At 46.1% G+C, this 15,796-nt stretch overlaps 1 protein-coding gene across 2 annotated transcripts in view; it reads left to right on the forward strand.

Annotated features, from left to right (window-relative positions):
- The window catches only part of LOC143368482 (uncharacterized), a 328,678-nt gene that overhangs the window by 306,253 nt on the left and 6,629 nt on the right, over positions 1 to 15,796 (forward strand). For both annotated transcript variants that reach the window (XM_076811250.1, XM_076811251.1), the window contains exon 15: positions 7,840 to 7,970. In XM_076811250.1, the coding sequence (XP_076667365.1) occupies positions 7,840 to 7,970 (131 nt within the window). The remainder of the gene's footprint in view (positions 1 to 7,839; positions 7,971 to 15,796) is intronic.

Below are 15,796 nucleotides of genomic sequence, written 5' to 3' on the forward strand. Positions count from 1 at the left end.
GATCTATGTCGAAAATAAGTAAATAGGTGTCCGAGCGTTTCTGCCAATTGGCCTTAATAATAGAGATATTTATAAGTAAATTATTCAAAATTTCATAGTGGCCGTGGGGTGTTAGTGGGTAAAAATCCCACACTACACTGGCGCCCGCGGGAGATTCCCTTCTGGAGGCTTCGGGGTGCCTTTTGAAGATGTCTCCGCGTTAAAAAAAACTTCATAAATTTTTTTTATAGATTATTTTTTTTATAATTTTTTTTTTTAACTTGGAGAAAACTTCAAAAGGCACTCACTCCGACTCCTTCAGAGGGGAATCCCCCGGGGGCGCCAGAGTACTGTGGGATTTTTACCCATTAAAACCCCACGGCCACTATAAATAACTTCTGAGGTGGTATGTGGTGAAATAATTATTGTTATTATTATTATTATTAACGGGAAATCCTTTAGTGTACAGAGATACAAAATTATTACCATTACTACATAGAAAGATAAAAATAAGAGAAAGAAATAAAAAATATATATATAAAATAATAACATAAAATAAAATAAAATAATATAATATAAAATAAAATAACAAAGATAAATTAAGATGAGATAATAATAGATAACAAAAACATAACATAAACTTTTTAAATACTACTAATAATACATATAACAGTCCGCCTGTTTATGCCTAATCACGGAGCAAGAGAAAATTTAAGAGGAAATAATGTCGACTCCGACTTACCAAACACTCAATTTATTTTTTACAAAAGAAAAACGACAATTTTGCTAAATGACTCGCGTGTAGACGTGGGAGTGTTCACGCAGGAACTGCCTAGATCCAACTGCCCTCTCTTCACCAACCGTACCCTTGACCAGGGGTAGAAAAGGTGAAGGAAGGAAATAGAAAAAGATAAAGACAGGAAACTGAAGAAAAACTGAGATGAAGGTAAAAGAGAAAGCTACTCGAGAAGCGACTTCGCTCGGCTCGCGCGGACCTGGTCGCCACATGTTCTCAACGAACGCCAGGCCCAGACGAAACCCTCGGGAAACGAACTGAACAAAGAATAGGAAGGAAGTTGTAAACAGCAAGAGAATTTAGAAAAGTGAGATTTAGAAACATACGGAAAGAAAAGTACCGAAGAGAAAGAACGTGGTAACCAAGACGTAACTGCTACACTTCCATGTAAATATCTCTATTATTAAGCTCCATTGGCAGAAACGCTCGGACACCTGTTTACTTATTTTCGACACAGATCCGTCGTGCCAAGGCTCATCGAAATCGGTGTCTACCACATGGTGTCCTCCCCCTGTTAGCCGCGTACAATTTCAAAAATCACAGGTCGAAAAGCCTTTGCCAGTTGAAACGGTCGCGATCGTTTTACATGCTCGCTGTTTAACTCGAAGACCATTCAAAAGAAAGTAAATCAGAATTGCAGGGTGACGTCGCCGAGGGGACGAGAATGTCGCCCACGAACGATAAATCGTGGCATTGTCTTCGTACCTTGAAAAGCCATTATCGACTACCATTATTCGCGCAGCTAAATGGCTTCGTTTCGGATCCCGCCGCTATCTGACGATTCGATACCTGCGAAATACCGCCAAGGAAATTTCGCGTTCCCCGAATCGTTAAGCTTCATCGTTCACCCCCGGTCCAACTCTAAATTCTCTGTCAATTTCGCGATATCCCTGGGCATTAACGGCCCTCGTTTCCCCGTCCTACATCGGGGGATCTCGATTTAATTAGAATCTCGTGGTATCGATATTGCAGACGGCAACGTTTCCCTTCGATTCTTTCCGCCGCGTCTCGTCCGCACCGCACAAACGGACGCGGCGCCGCTATTAAAATAAGTTTGCCCGGAGGAATTCGAAGCTCGGGAATCCCGAAACTCTTCGGTGCCGCGCGCCGCTACGAAGAGCCCTGACTAATTCCTTACGTTCCGCAGCGTTCCAAGAGTTTCGGTGGTTCCGGGCGTTCCGGCTAAGGGGATAACTGATGGCCCGTGACGAGCGCGAAACATCAGCCAGACACTGGATATCATTTCGAATGGCGAAACTTACGGTTGTAATGAACGCCATGCTTCGCGGGAATAACCGAAAGCCAGAACGCAGGCGACTTCATTTATAACCGCGCCGCACGCGGAAACTCGGGATCTCCGACCGAGAAATTCGTGGGTCCAATTAGCAAAGTGACGGAGCACAGAATCGCGACAGGATGATGGTCGTTCCATTACAGAGAAGGGACGGTGTCTGATTTTCCCTTTTGCAGGGAATTGTCGGAGGAGTCTTGAAACCGGCGAGGCTTCTTCGTTCGGCGTTCTCCATTCAACCGCGCCTTAATACTTCCTCCGGGATGACCTGTAATCCTTCGATTCGGCAGACACGTAATCCTTCGCGACGGGACGGAGTCTTGCCAAGAGAAACAGGGCTCCTCTTTCATTGTCGAAAGCGGCGCGGATTTCATCCGATTGAATGGAATGTCCCGTGCCTTACGCGCTGATTCTTCCACGGATATCCTCGTCGCGGAGGGGCTGCAAGACGTTCTAATTCATTTGTAAGTGGCTGTCCAGCTGTCCGTACGCGCAAAGAATTCTTCCGATATTAAATCCCTTTGGACGCGCAAGATCACTTGGTTATCAGCCGAATAGAATCTCCGATCCCTGCTCTCCCGGTGTTCCCCAATGATCAGGGCTGGAATCCGGTGGATCTGCAGGACACGTAATCCGTCCGGTGCGCGACGCGCGGAGACACGTATCCGTCCCCGATCGGATAGCGCGTGTCCCATCCAGCAGCCTTTTCGAAAAATTTCACGAAGCGCACCGGGTAGCCGATATCAATCGGGTTCATCGCGCGACGAGACAACCCGGCGACCAGGAGAATTCCGCAGGGCGATATCGAGCCGATCCATCGGCGCACTCTGCAGAATTCATATCGCCAAGTGGCCCCTCATACAGGCCGATTGTTCCAGACCTCTTCGTTCGTGCATCCCCTTCCGATTTCCTTTTTTTCTCTCTCTATTTCCCTCCTTCCGCTCCATCGGCCGATTCTTCTTCCCGTCCGCGCCCGTGATATTGCCGGTAATACTCGGCGCGCGAGGTGTCTGTCGCGCTTCTAACGCTCTCCACTTTCCGCGCGAAAGAAACATCTGACACCGAGGCAAATAGGAGGTACAGTCGAGTGCGCGTGCAGTTAGTAACTACTACGATTATAACATCCAGGAAACTTTATAGAACAACATATCGCATGAATTGCTTCTAAGCTTCTCTCAGCCAGCGCACACCCCAAACGCCTCTTCGAGCCTCCCGTGATGACACTCGGCTCGTTGTTTATGTTTCGAGAGGCACGAGAGCAAAACTGTGCCAGCCGCGAATATTGAAAGCTGCTCCATATGCACTCACCCCGCTCGAAACTTTCGCCTCGGCGTGTATACGTGTACGTTACCTGCGTGCAGCAATTCCGTCTACTGTAGTTCCACGGATCGAGCCGCCCACGCCGTTCGGCAGTCTAGATCTTATTTTCCTCGCACGTATCTTTCCTACTCTCGCACATTCCCTTCTCTTTCCCTAGCCTTCGATCGCTCCCCCCTTCGAGTTTCTTTTGCGCACCCTCTTTATGGAAAGCATCTCTCTGGCAGCGGCTTTGACGAATTGGATTCGCCCGACAGGAACCTCTGCGATCTTCTACACGGTGTTAGAACGAGTAATGCTACACTTCGGCTGCCAAGCTCCTCCTTGTGGCGATCGTTTGCAATAAAGCGTCGCCATTGCTCTCTATCGCGGATCTCCGATATCCAGCCTGTAAAGTCCAACGATATCGAGAGAATCATAGGGCGCTGCAGATCCCCCGGCGTCAAACCTATCCAGAATTTCGATAATATTCGAAATCGAGGGCAGAACCTTCGGTAGGGATCGAGCTTCAACTGATGCTGCACATTCTCGCGGCAGCAATTACATCCACTTGGCTACGGGCAGGCAGAATGGATTAATTAACGGGATCCGCATCGCGATATCATCGGCTTCGAAATTGGAGCCATAATGAGATGTAAAAATAGGAGCTTCCGAGCGTGAAATAGCGAAGGAAATATAAAAAAAAAAGATCGCAGCGAACGGCTTTGTTCTCCACCCGCTGCCTCTATCGATCGTTTCCTTCAGCTCTAGCGCGGCTCGACCCTGCTCTTCCGGTATCTATAACAGTTTCGTCATCGACCGTCCACATCGACGCCGCTGCGTCGACAAATAATGGCCGAGCCGAAAAGAAACCGACGCGACGCGAAAATAGGTTAAAGTCCCGCGATATCTCACGGTGTAACCCGGCGTCTTATTCATAAAGTTTCCATTCTTCTTTGCGCCAAGCATTTACTCGCAACCGGACATCGACATCCACGTGAACGATCTTTAGTCAACATCGTAATCGTGAGTCCTGCCGCAAACCGTCGGTCGACCGGACAGACCTTTAGATTTCAATGAAAATCGTGAAGCAAGGAGTACAGTGACTCGCATTAATATTCGGACACTATTTAAAATCGCATAACTTTTTTAGAATTGGTCCAAATAACTTGAGTTTTTTTGAGAAGCTGGAAGGATTAGTTTGCTAACTGACGCGTTTCGTCGTTTTGAAAAAAAATGTATTTGGTTGGTATAGCGAAAAGAATAGTAAAGGTCGATTTTTAAACTTTTTTTTGTGAGCTTGTAATGAAAATTAAAAAAAAAACCGTTTGTAGATTGCAGTAAGTTGTATACGTGCCTAAAATTTCATCAAAATCGGTTAACGTTGGTCCGAGCTACAAACGTTTAATCTTTAAAAATCGACCTTTACTATTCTTTTCGCTATTCCGACCAAATACATTTTTTTTCAAAACGACCAAATACGTCATTTAGAAAACTAATCCTTCTAGCTTCTCAAAAAAACTCAAGTTGTTTGGACCAATTCCAAAAAAGTTACGCGATTTTAAAAAGTGTCCGAATATTAATGCGAGTCACTGTAGGTACTTGGACGAATGATAAATTCTTTTACGAGTAACAGGGAGGAGCAGCGAGGCAAATATTGAAACGAATTCGAAATAAAGTCCAGCGTACCTACGAACTACGTTCGGGGAAATATAAGAATCTTTGTTACATCCTGGAGTAACATTGACGTACTCGCCGTTTCGCTCGGTATTGCGATAGAATGGTGCGCGAATAACAATAGCGCGCGCTACGTTTGGCTCCCTTTAATGCAGCGCTGCCGGAACTAACGCGCGAAATATTTTTGTTCCGATAACTTGACTTCAGTTTTGCGCTGCATTTGTTACACAAAAGCTCCCTGACGCTGCCCCGTATCCATTTGACGCGGCAAGAAACAATGAGATAATGCGCGTGGCTAAAATCAACGCGGCCAAACCTTCGACAGGAGCATCGGGCTACCAACACCGATGGATTTTAGTTTCGCAAGGTAAAAACCGTGTTACGCAGACGCGTGCATTATTGTGAAAAAAAAATTGTCCGCAGCTACGCGAGACGATATTGCGGATTTGGAATTCCCAAAAGCATTCACGGTTTATCGAATACACGCCCGGCGAAAAGCTTTCGTCAGTACGCGGTAATAATGTTCAGTCCTTTGTATTCGGAGCGGATAACGTTGCGAGGTGCGTTAATAACCAGCGGAGTGCAGAATGCTAGCTTGACTGTGCGATGCACAGTAATCACTTGCCCGTTATATTCAATCGCACGTAAAAATCCACAGCGTTAATTCCGTCGATTTCAACATTTTACATACGTTTATTAACGGTCCCGTCGCAAAGCTTGCGCGGCATCGGTGTGGCATCGCGAGCGCGCGGGCCGCTCGTCGACTCGAGATGGCCACGGAAGCGGAAAGCTCCGGGCTCGCCTCGTTTGTTCTTTAATTGCGCGTGTTATTAAAGGACAAGGAAGGAAACTCGTAGGGGCGATTTTTTGCACCCTGGGCCCCGCGCCGGTAAACGAGGACGTTCGCTTGTTCGCGCAGGGCCGCGCGGAGATTTTCGTAAAAGGCGAGCGCATAATGAAAATTAACCCGAGACCTGGCCGTCAGCGTATAATTGAACGCGCCACGTGCACTTCGGGACGTCGATAGCCTGCAACGTAAACGCTGCCCGCTACCGGATACGCAGATTCGACGTGCACCATTTATTACGACGTTGCACACAGACGCCTGCTGCCCCCGTGTTCCACACCGTGCGCAGCAACACTTCGGCTGTTTGCTGGACACACAGCGCCAGCCGACTGGTCGTTCCAGCTTTCATTCATAATAGAACCCCGCGCTCGAAAATGCTGCAAACTTTAATCCGATTATAAACGCGGCACGCGAACTAACGATGCTCAAAGGGCCTGCCCCTTTGTGCAAACTACGGCAGGTATAGGCACATCGACAGCTTTGTCTGTGGAAAATCTGTTTCCCCCAATGCTTGGCTGATGATCATCGGTTTATACTACTGATTGCATCTGGCGAAACGCTTCCTTGCACGACGTAAGGAGTGCGGCGACGATTTTCCAGGGGAATGCATCGACACGAGGCTAGATTAGCCCCAAGTTTAAACGCGCGATTGTACACGTGACAGAGGGTGTCCCGGTTGTATGCAGCTGCACGTATTCCGTGAATTCGAACGTGCCGCTGGAGTTACGGCACTCGGGTGCGTACTGTGCTTTGTCACATGCACGCGCTTATACCGCGGCCTCTTGCTAATTTATTTCACGGCCGATCCGCTGGGCAAGATGCAAGACGCATCGCCCCTCTCGCGATTCATGGTCCAAGTAGAAACCTACACCGTCAAGGACCCAGTTCCTGATCGCCTGAGAGTAACTACCGCGGGTTTTTAAACGTGTAAAGGGAAAACTTAATCAAATTTAAAAGATTTTTTGTTATTTCAGTAAATCTATGTTTTATCTTTAATTTGGTATTTAAAAAAGTGCGCACATAATAATAATTATTTTATAATTTAACTTTGAAAGTGATAAACGCAAAGGGAGCAGTTTCTGATCACCTTCGCACGTTTTACTATGAGCTATCAAATTTTGCGTATAAATTTCAAAATACTTAATTATTTAGTAATTTGTTAGAATAAATTTGTATCAGAATAAGCTTAGTATTTGGTTTATTTTCCTAAACTGATCAGGAATCGGGTTCTGATCGGGAACTGGGTCCTTGACGGTACAGACCGGAGAAGTTAAATTTTAGAGTTGTTAAAATTTACGTTAGAGTCAATTTGAAAGCTTCTTTTCTATATCTCGCGATCTCTCCCCTTCTACTCGGCATTCAGATCGCTCCCGTCTGCTCCGTCGAATAACACGCCGCCCCTGAAGAAACATTTGCCCGGCGAGCATCTCGGCGATAATTAAAGGTTACCCTTTCGGCAGTGATGTTTCTTCCGGAAGAAAAATAATTCGCCGCGTCTGCAGACGTCGGCGAGACCGGGGCTGAAGCGGTAGCAAATCGAAGGAAAATATTTGAAGTGCAGTGCAGCCTGTTCGCGCAGATATTCCGCGTGCACAGGTCTCGACAGCGAACTGAAACCGTCTTGCTTTTTAACGCGAGCACACGTTCCTACTGAAAGCCGCTGTAGAATAGTTTCGCTTTTCGATCGCTCCCTGCCCGCAAGCCCGTTCGATTCCGCGTTCGCTGATTCGCGTTTCAGCCGAGCGGGAATGCAAATTTTATTAAACCGGCCTGGCTAATATATGGGCATTATTGTGCAACGGTTTCGATGAGCTCTCGATTCATAAATCACCAACGCGCGGATATATATTGCCAGCTGCCACGGTTACCGTTGCTGTTCCGGCGAATGGCAGCCTGCAACGAGCTACGAATTGATTTCACCCTGCTCTAACATTTGCGCTCCTTTTTTTTCAGTTGCCCCTCTCGTCACCCTGAAGATGGGCTCGTCGCTGAATCCAAGGAACATCAAGGAGGGCGACGACGTTTACTTCGAGTGCAACGTTAGGGCGAACCCTAGGGCCTACAAACTGACATGGTTTCACGAGGTACGTCAAACCGACAGCGGACGGTTCTGTTCGCTCGTCATCGCGCTCGCTACCAGCGCGGCAACGGAGCAAGGAAACTGCGGAGCTCTCGAGAAGCTAAAACAGTCGCGAAACACCTTATCCAGTGCCTCCGTTGCGCGTGGACCCCTAGCGCGCGGAATGAGAGCAGGGAAAAGAGCATGGGAACGTGAAATCGTAAAAACGCTCCTCGATGAATCGACGGGGGGGTGCGAAATTAAACGACGTACCCAGACAAGCTCCGCTGCCCCCGAGTTCGCTTTATTGCGTGGCCGTAAAAAAAAAAAGAAAGGTACAAGAGCGTAAACCCGGCGTAATAATTTCGTCGCGGAATAAAGCCCGGAGAAAAGGCCGAAAGTCGTGCTACAACCGGGGACGAAAGAAGAGCCGCCTCGGCCTTCGAAGAGACATCGGTCAGGTTGCTTCTCGTTTGCATACGGAGTCGAGCGTAAATTCCGACCGACGGCGACGCGACGTGGCGGGCTAAAGCGTGAGTAATGTGCCACGAGGAAACAAGGCCGCAAGAAAACGACGGTTGCGCTGCCAGCCTCGTCCTTTTTGTCTTCCCTCGCGAAAAATATCCTGAAAAAAACTGGTGGCTCGCACCTGGAAAGCTCGCGCGTTATCTTCGGTCACTCGAGGATCGTCGAGTTAAGCCTCTTAAGGGGGATTATGCTTTCCATCATTTTCTCCGCCGGGTCGAAGCTCTCTCCCAAGGGGTCGACGAAATCCTAGGAGCGTTCTGCTGCTCTGCTTCTCCCTCTCCCCCCTTCGCCCCCGTTTCCCTCGCGACGACCTTTTGAGCTTGCGACGCCGGCTCGTGCGCGACCAGCGATATCGACAACCACGCGGAACGAGGCTAAATAGAGAAACTGTGTCCCATCGGCAAGTCGCGTTAATCCCTGTCAGAGCCCGGTACAAAGTATTCTCAGATTCTTCTCCCTCCCTCCCGCCACCCTCCGCGAAGCGAGAACGTTTGCCGGAAACGGATATCTTTCACCGTATTAGGTCGATCCGTAAATAACGAGGAGGACAGCGCGCCATGTCGAGGTGTTTATAAAGCGCCGGTAGAACAGCTCTTTCCCCCCCCCCCCCCCCTTCCTTTTCATAACCCGCTGTACGCTTCATTAATCATTTACAGAAAGTTATTCGCGTCGAGTGACCTAACACTGGCACAGTGCAAGAGCCCAGCCAGGATCACCGGATAGCCAAATTGACTTTTCTTTTCAACCCTTCGGAAAGCTCGCGAAGGGGAGCAGGAAGCTCCCCGACGCGGACAAAACGGCTTCTCATTCATCCTTTCCGGCAGCGAGCGTCGGTGATTTTTTTGCCAAGCAAGTTACCTCGCAAGAACCATACGTAGCAGGAAGTTGAAAATTTTTCTTCACCATCGGCAGGGACGCTGCAGCGCGGCCGCCCGGGAATACCCAAAAGGATTCTTCAAATTATTAATCTTGACAGATGCGAGCACGGGAAAAACGAGTGAAGTTTGGTAGCAAAAAGATCGCAATTTCATATTTCATGTCGCGCTGCCCCCTTTTTCCACCGGCGCTGCTCCTCCCTTAGCTGTACGCTTACGCTGGAAGCGCTGAAACACGGGTAATCTGTTCTCCCGGCGATGGATTTTAAGCTCGGCGACGCACGCGATTCTTAATTAACGCTCGCGCGCTAATGGCAAGAATTACGATCAAATGAACCCGGATAATCGAAAGTTCGTGAAATCGGATATAAGGGAGGGGGAGGGAAAAAGTTTTAATAATAGGACGCCCTACCTTGCCGGGGAGTATGATTCACTGCTGGGTGAATGAAAAAAGTCGGGGAGAAATTCGACGAATAAGTAACAGAGTTTAAAAGTCTCGGGGAAAGAGTTTCCATCGGGGCGGGAGGGAAGCGGGGGGTGGGCCGCGGAGGAAAAAGGAGGGATAATTCTAAATGTCTCGCAGCGTTCGGACTTTGCGCGCTCGCGCGCCGGTGCATCGGTGCACCAGCGCGTTCGTGTGCATTCTGTCGAAATTATCGTAAATTTACGAGCCCCCGTTGTCACTTCCCGTCCATTCGGTGTCCCTCCACTTCGCGCACTCCGAAAACCAAACCAATAAATTGCCCACGAATCACCGGGCAGAGCCGGTTTACCAATCCGTAAAAATGTTCGCGTAAAAACGTCCGCGCGATGAAATTTCCCGCCGAACGAATGAAACGTGTTCACCGTTCACCTGGAACGTACGTCGTCCGAGCTTCGGCGTGCTCGCGAAAATGTTCGCGGAAAATCCGCCGTATGTGATTAAAAAAATGACACGGTTTTGTTAGCCGTTCGTACGAATTAACGGCGCAACCCCCCAAAAGGAAATAGATTCGTTCTGCTTTTGAAATCGGCAAGGGTATTACGCTGAACATTTAACGAGCTGCACCAGCTGCACGCTGTAGCAAGCAGTTCGCGCGTAGAGCGATTAAAATTATTTAAACAATAAAGGGCGCGATGGTCAGTTGTGCGAAAGCCGAGTGCGTACCAACTGCGCTGTTATTATCGGAGCAGCGAACCCGATTTACACGTGTAAACGCACGACGTGGATCTGTTCCGAGGTATCGTTTCGTGCGCAAATTAAAAGAGGAGAAAAACGGGCACGGCTGAACGTCACGCACGGCGTGCGTGCTACCCAGTGACATATTCAACAGCAGATAACCCCACGCTGTGACATGTGGTCGAAACTAAACCCGCCGGACGCGTTACATCAAGGCAGCTCTTCCGCGGATTTACCTACACGCTCGCGGATGACGCCCGTATCATCGTGCTACAGATATGTTACGTACACGTTCAGTGTAATTATGCGTGCAACCGTCACGACCTCGTTCTGCGTTTATTTTCCACCCTCGGAAAGGTAGTTGCGCGCTTTTTCCACCGTAAACATATCTCAGCTGTTTCTTAATCCCAAACCAGCCACTGGTTACTTTCACTAGTTACTTTTCGAAAGGATGAATATTTCAATGACAACGTCACAAGTCACAGTCTTCCCACCATCGTTCTACAATTTGAGAGACACTTGTAGAAAACATGGTAAGTGCCAAAAAAAATTTTTCTAATACTGTACTGTAGCGCTTTGTAAATTAGTCAGCAATAATTGACACATGCAGGGTGTTCTACGAGTACAATTCTTTTTGTCATGAATTTGGACTATATTGATGCAAAGAATAGAAAATTTTGTGATGTGTTTGGGTTATCGTATACTTAAGCGTATTTAGCAATCGAAACAAACCCGTAGATTATTTAAAGTCAAAGAAGTTTTCTTCTTCCCCCTGAAAAATTGGATTCTTGGCCTTTACAGTGGTTTCTACAAGGACCCTTCAATTCTGTAAAAATTCCGCAATGGAGCATCCGTACGAGGGGAAATTGGGAATGAAGAGAGCCTGCTTATGCTTCGCGCATAATCCAGTGAATAAGAATTTTTTACATCGTGCAGCTTTTCCATCTACACTAGCGGACAAAAAAGTTACCACTTTTTCGATTTGTTCTTTTTTTTTTTTTTTTTTTTTTAGCATACATTTGGGACTGTGGTATGTTTTAATATGCATATTCTGATGGAGAATTTAAATCTGTATAAAACCCAGTTAAGGTTGAATTTATTTAACTGACAAACAGAAGTGTTATATGACATTGAACGGGGTAACTCAATTTTGGGGACAAAGAAGTTACCACGTTTAGTAACTTTTTAGGTTGTGCCAAAAGCAAAAGGTGCCCCCACAAAATATTAGATTTTTTTTATTAATGTTCAAACGTGGGAACTTTTTGTTGGCTTTAAAAATGTGTTGTTAAGGTTACGTAAGGTTTTTGTTTGTTAGTTAAATAAATTTAACTGTAGCTGGGTTTTATACAGCCTTTAATTCTCTTTCAAGATATGTATATTAGGCACACAGGGTAAACCAACCAGCGAATTACCGAATTGTTGAATCTATGGACCTTTGAGATTAATACTTGAATATATTTATGTATAACAACAAAACAACTGTTGAAATTGCATTTAAATTTATTTTTCTTGACATTTCTATAAAAATAATTATTTATTCTTATCGTAATTTAAAAAAAAACAATTATAAACTACAAAACGTGTAGAAGCCCAGTAAATAACCGCATACTTTTAATAAGAATTGTATTTATTAATGTTTGCTTAATACGCGTAACTAAAAATATAGGATATTAAAAGTGCAACTACACTTCATTCATAAACATATAATGATGTTTCAACTTATAATTGACATTTCTTTGCCTAATGTTCATTCACTGGTATGCGGTCAATTACTGGTTGGTCTACCCTACTGCAATTTTAAGTTGATATTAAAAAAGTAACAGAGTAGGGTGGTTCGAAAAATTGATAATTCTTTTTGTCCGCTACTGTATATCTCTTCAAATGTATACTCCTGAAACGAAATATTTTAACAATTCTATAGGCTTTCCATTCATCCTGGCCACTAAATAATGGAAATCCCTCGAATGAACGCACAGGGTGCATGTTCGCAGAGCGAACAAGGAAGCTATGTGTTTCAGCGGTAACATTTGTGTTACTTGTTCGTAAATGAAGCGTATCGGTTGCTACGTGGGAAGAATGGAAAGTGGTGTATCTGATACATCCGTGTTTTGAACCGAGCAATTAATGTTAATAGCAATAATAATAACAGCCGACAACGCGAACAAAGACATACCGCTATCCAATTCGAGATAGCTTCGCGTCGCTGGAGGCATATTCCTGCGCCGTACAATTATCACGTACAAGTTACCCGAAACTCCTCGAAACCGAATGAAACACACACACAGCGCTCCTTGCGCGCGTAAAGCAAGCAGGGTAGCACACGTGTATCCGACAAAGCCACCGGCTCCGTGGCCTCCCCTATCCCTGTCCCCTTCGATTTTATCCGTTTCTACTAAACGCGAGCGAAATCTGAGGGCAACAGCAGCACGGAGACAAAATTCAGAGAATTAAGAAGAGCCATCCCATGAAATGCGCGTGACAATGTGCGAGAGCGAAAGCTGGTGTAAAGCCGCCCCTGGATGGCAGAGGAAAATCATGAACAACTGACGGTTTTAACCCCGGCCCAGTGAAATATTCAAGTACATAGTCTACTCGCCCCGGAGACATGCGCGGGAATATGGAATTCCCGAATCTGCAGAAATAATCGAGTTTCCGAGATGTACATCCATCCGCGGTCTCCATTTCGCGCGACACGCCTTGGGCCGCAATCTGCTTGCAAAGCCTTTGTCGGAAAGTTACGAGGAAATTATAATATTGCCCGTGTGCAGACGGAGACTGGAAGGAGCGTGGAGGACGAGCAGCCGCGAGAATACGCGCGGCGCTGGCTGAACACGGCGACGTGACGGCTGTACGTACACCCGCGCAAGGGTGTATATTTGTAAGCCGGTGGCCAGAAATTAGTGTAACGGCGAATATGCACACCTACGCGGCAGCCTGACACTGATGCGTAGCTGTATATGCGCGAGAATAACGAGCAGACGGAGAATGAAAAGGAAGGCGGAAGATAGCGTTCGAGCCGCGAGGATCGTTCATAACTTCCCCTTGGTCCCAAGCCCTTGGAACCAGTGGCAGGAGAAGTTTCCTCGGCGCAAACGATGTCTTCGGTCAAGCCGAAGAAAATCGAGCTGCGCGAGAACCAATTTCTTCCTTCTAAAGGGCAAAAACGATGCTCGTAAACTTTTTCTTCCGCCTTTGCCGTTGCGAATCTCCATTGAAGAGGTTCCGCCATCTCCCCGGCTCTCGGGTGTTCATCGAAACGAAAGAAATCGCGCAGCGCAACTGAGTAGTACAAAGTCGTTTCCACAGCCGAGACACGTATCGTCATCGAAAGCTTCGGTGGCTAAACTTCGCGCGTATTTAGACGGCCTCTTTTCACCAAGGGCTAAATTTTAAATCTTTACGACTGGACAGAGCGCAGGAAATGCTCCGAATACAGGGTTAACTTTTTACTTTAGCCCGTAGGGGAGACCGGGGCTAATTGATGCGTTATCCAGTTGTCACTTTTTTTTTCATTTTTGTTTGAATTAATGACTTAATAACAAATATGCGAAAATATACTTTGGTCCTTCCTCTTTAATATATAGTAAGCGGGAACTGCAGAAAATACATACAAAATGAATGGAAAAATGTTGTGTGGACGAAGGCAAAATGTATCTATTTACCCCACTGCAGGGCAGGTTGATATTGTGTAAAATATCCGGGGCTTGTTGATACACGTGTAAAATATCCGTTTAATGAATAACTAATAAATTTGAAAAATAAGATTTTAATCTAAATACCTTTCCAACAATATAGACTAAAAATGAACGAAGATGTATTCTAAAAGCCAAACAGATTTTTGAACACATAGAGAAACATTTTTATTATTTTTTTATGTCTGGAATATCTCACTTAAACATAAGGCGCCTTCTGTTTTTTTGTTAATATATCTTAGGAAACTCATTTTGTCAATATTGTATATTTTCGCGTTTTGCCATAATGATATTGAGTCTGTTTCTATTGCGACACACGCATTTTCAAAAATATCTTGCGATGTTTCGCCACGATTTGTCTTTTTGATATAATTTCGAACCATTTCACTAGAAATAAAAGGAAAAAATTCAATCAAAAGTAGTCGGAGATAATTGATACACTGTATGAACATACCCCAGAAAAAAAACGTATCAACTTACCCCACAGGAGGTCATTATGTACAAACATCTCCACAGAAAACTGCAGAGCATATAAACAAAATAACAAAACGTAATTACTTTACCTGCAAACGACTGAATGTGATGCCACATTAATTCGGGTTATAAAATTCTCTATACCTTCTCAAGACAGATTGAAAAGTGAACACAAGTATTCACTTTCTCTCTATATAAACGAAAACGGTTAAACAACGATTGTTAACGTCAAGGTACACATACGTACGCTGGATCGTAGGAAAGAATTGAACAAAAAGCTTCACATATCTCGTTCAAATGGAGCTACATACATACAGTGTCGATATAATTCGTCTGTATCAACCTGCCCCTGTATCAACTAGCCCCGGCCTCCCCTAACCGTAGCTGAGAAGCTTAAACTACGCGTGGCATACGGAAGAAACCTTAAACCGACGTCCCTTCCCTCTTTCTGGCCCCTCCGACAACCCTCTCCTTTGCGTCATTTTTTAAATGTTTCGCCAGTGAAGATTCTCATCCGCTATCTTCTATACGGATGGCGGAAGAAGGGGAGATAGCGATAATGGTAATGGTGACGAAGAGACTGCTCGATTACGACCGTGTCAGAGACGCGATCAAGGTCTACGAGTTTGAAATTACATCGTAATAACTGTACTCCGTCATCCCGCGATTATCTGATCCTTCACTTTGTCCGAGAAATCGACACACACGCGCTCGCTCTACCCGCCGGGAATCATACCTCGAGAAAAACGGCGCGGCGACTTCTATTTCCGAGGATATTTCACCAAGAAGAATGTAATACAGAGGACTGGAATGTTGGGCTGTTTTCTGCGAGGTTCGATACATATACAATTGAACTCGTCAGGCGAACCAGGAGGATCGGCCGCGCATGCCTCCATAGACATATATAGACGGAGCGTAAGCTGAGGGGGGTGTAAGATTCGCGGTAAGGGGAGCGATACAGGCAAATCGGGTAACGCAGTGGATTTGCGTGCCGAATGCTTCCGAAGCTCACCCGACGGGCCTGTATCTGACTTCTCCCTTTTCCCCTCCAAGCCTACCGTTCCCCTAGCCGATAGTCCCAGCTTCTGCTCCGTCTATACATGTCTACGCATGCCTCCTACTC

The sequence above is a fragment of the Andrena cerasifolii genome, chromosome 4, assembly GCF_050908995.1.
Source record: "Andrena cerasifolii isolate SP2316 chromosome 4, iyAndCera1_principal, whole genome shotgun sequence".
NCBI lineage: Eukaryota > Metazoa > Arthropoda > Insecta > Hymenoptera > Andrenidae > Andrena > Andrena cerasifolii.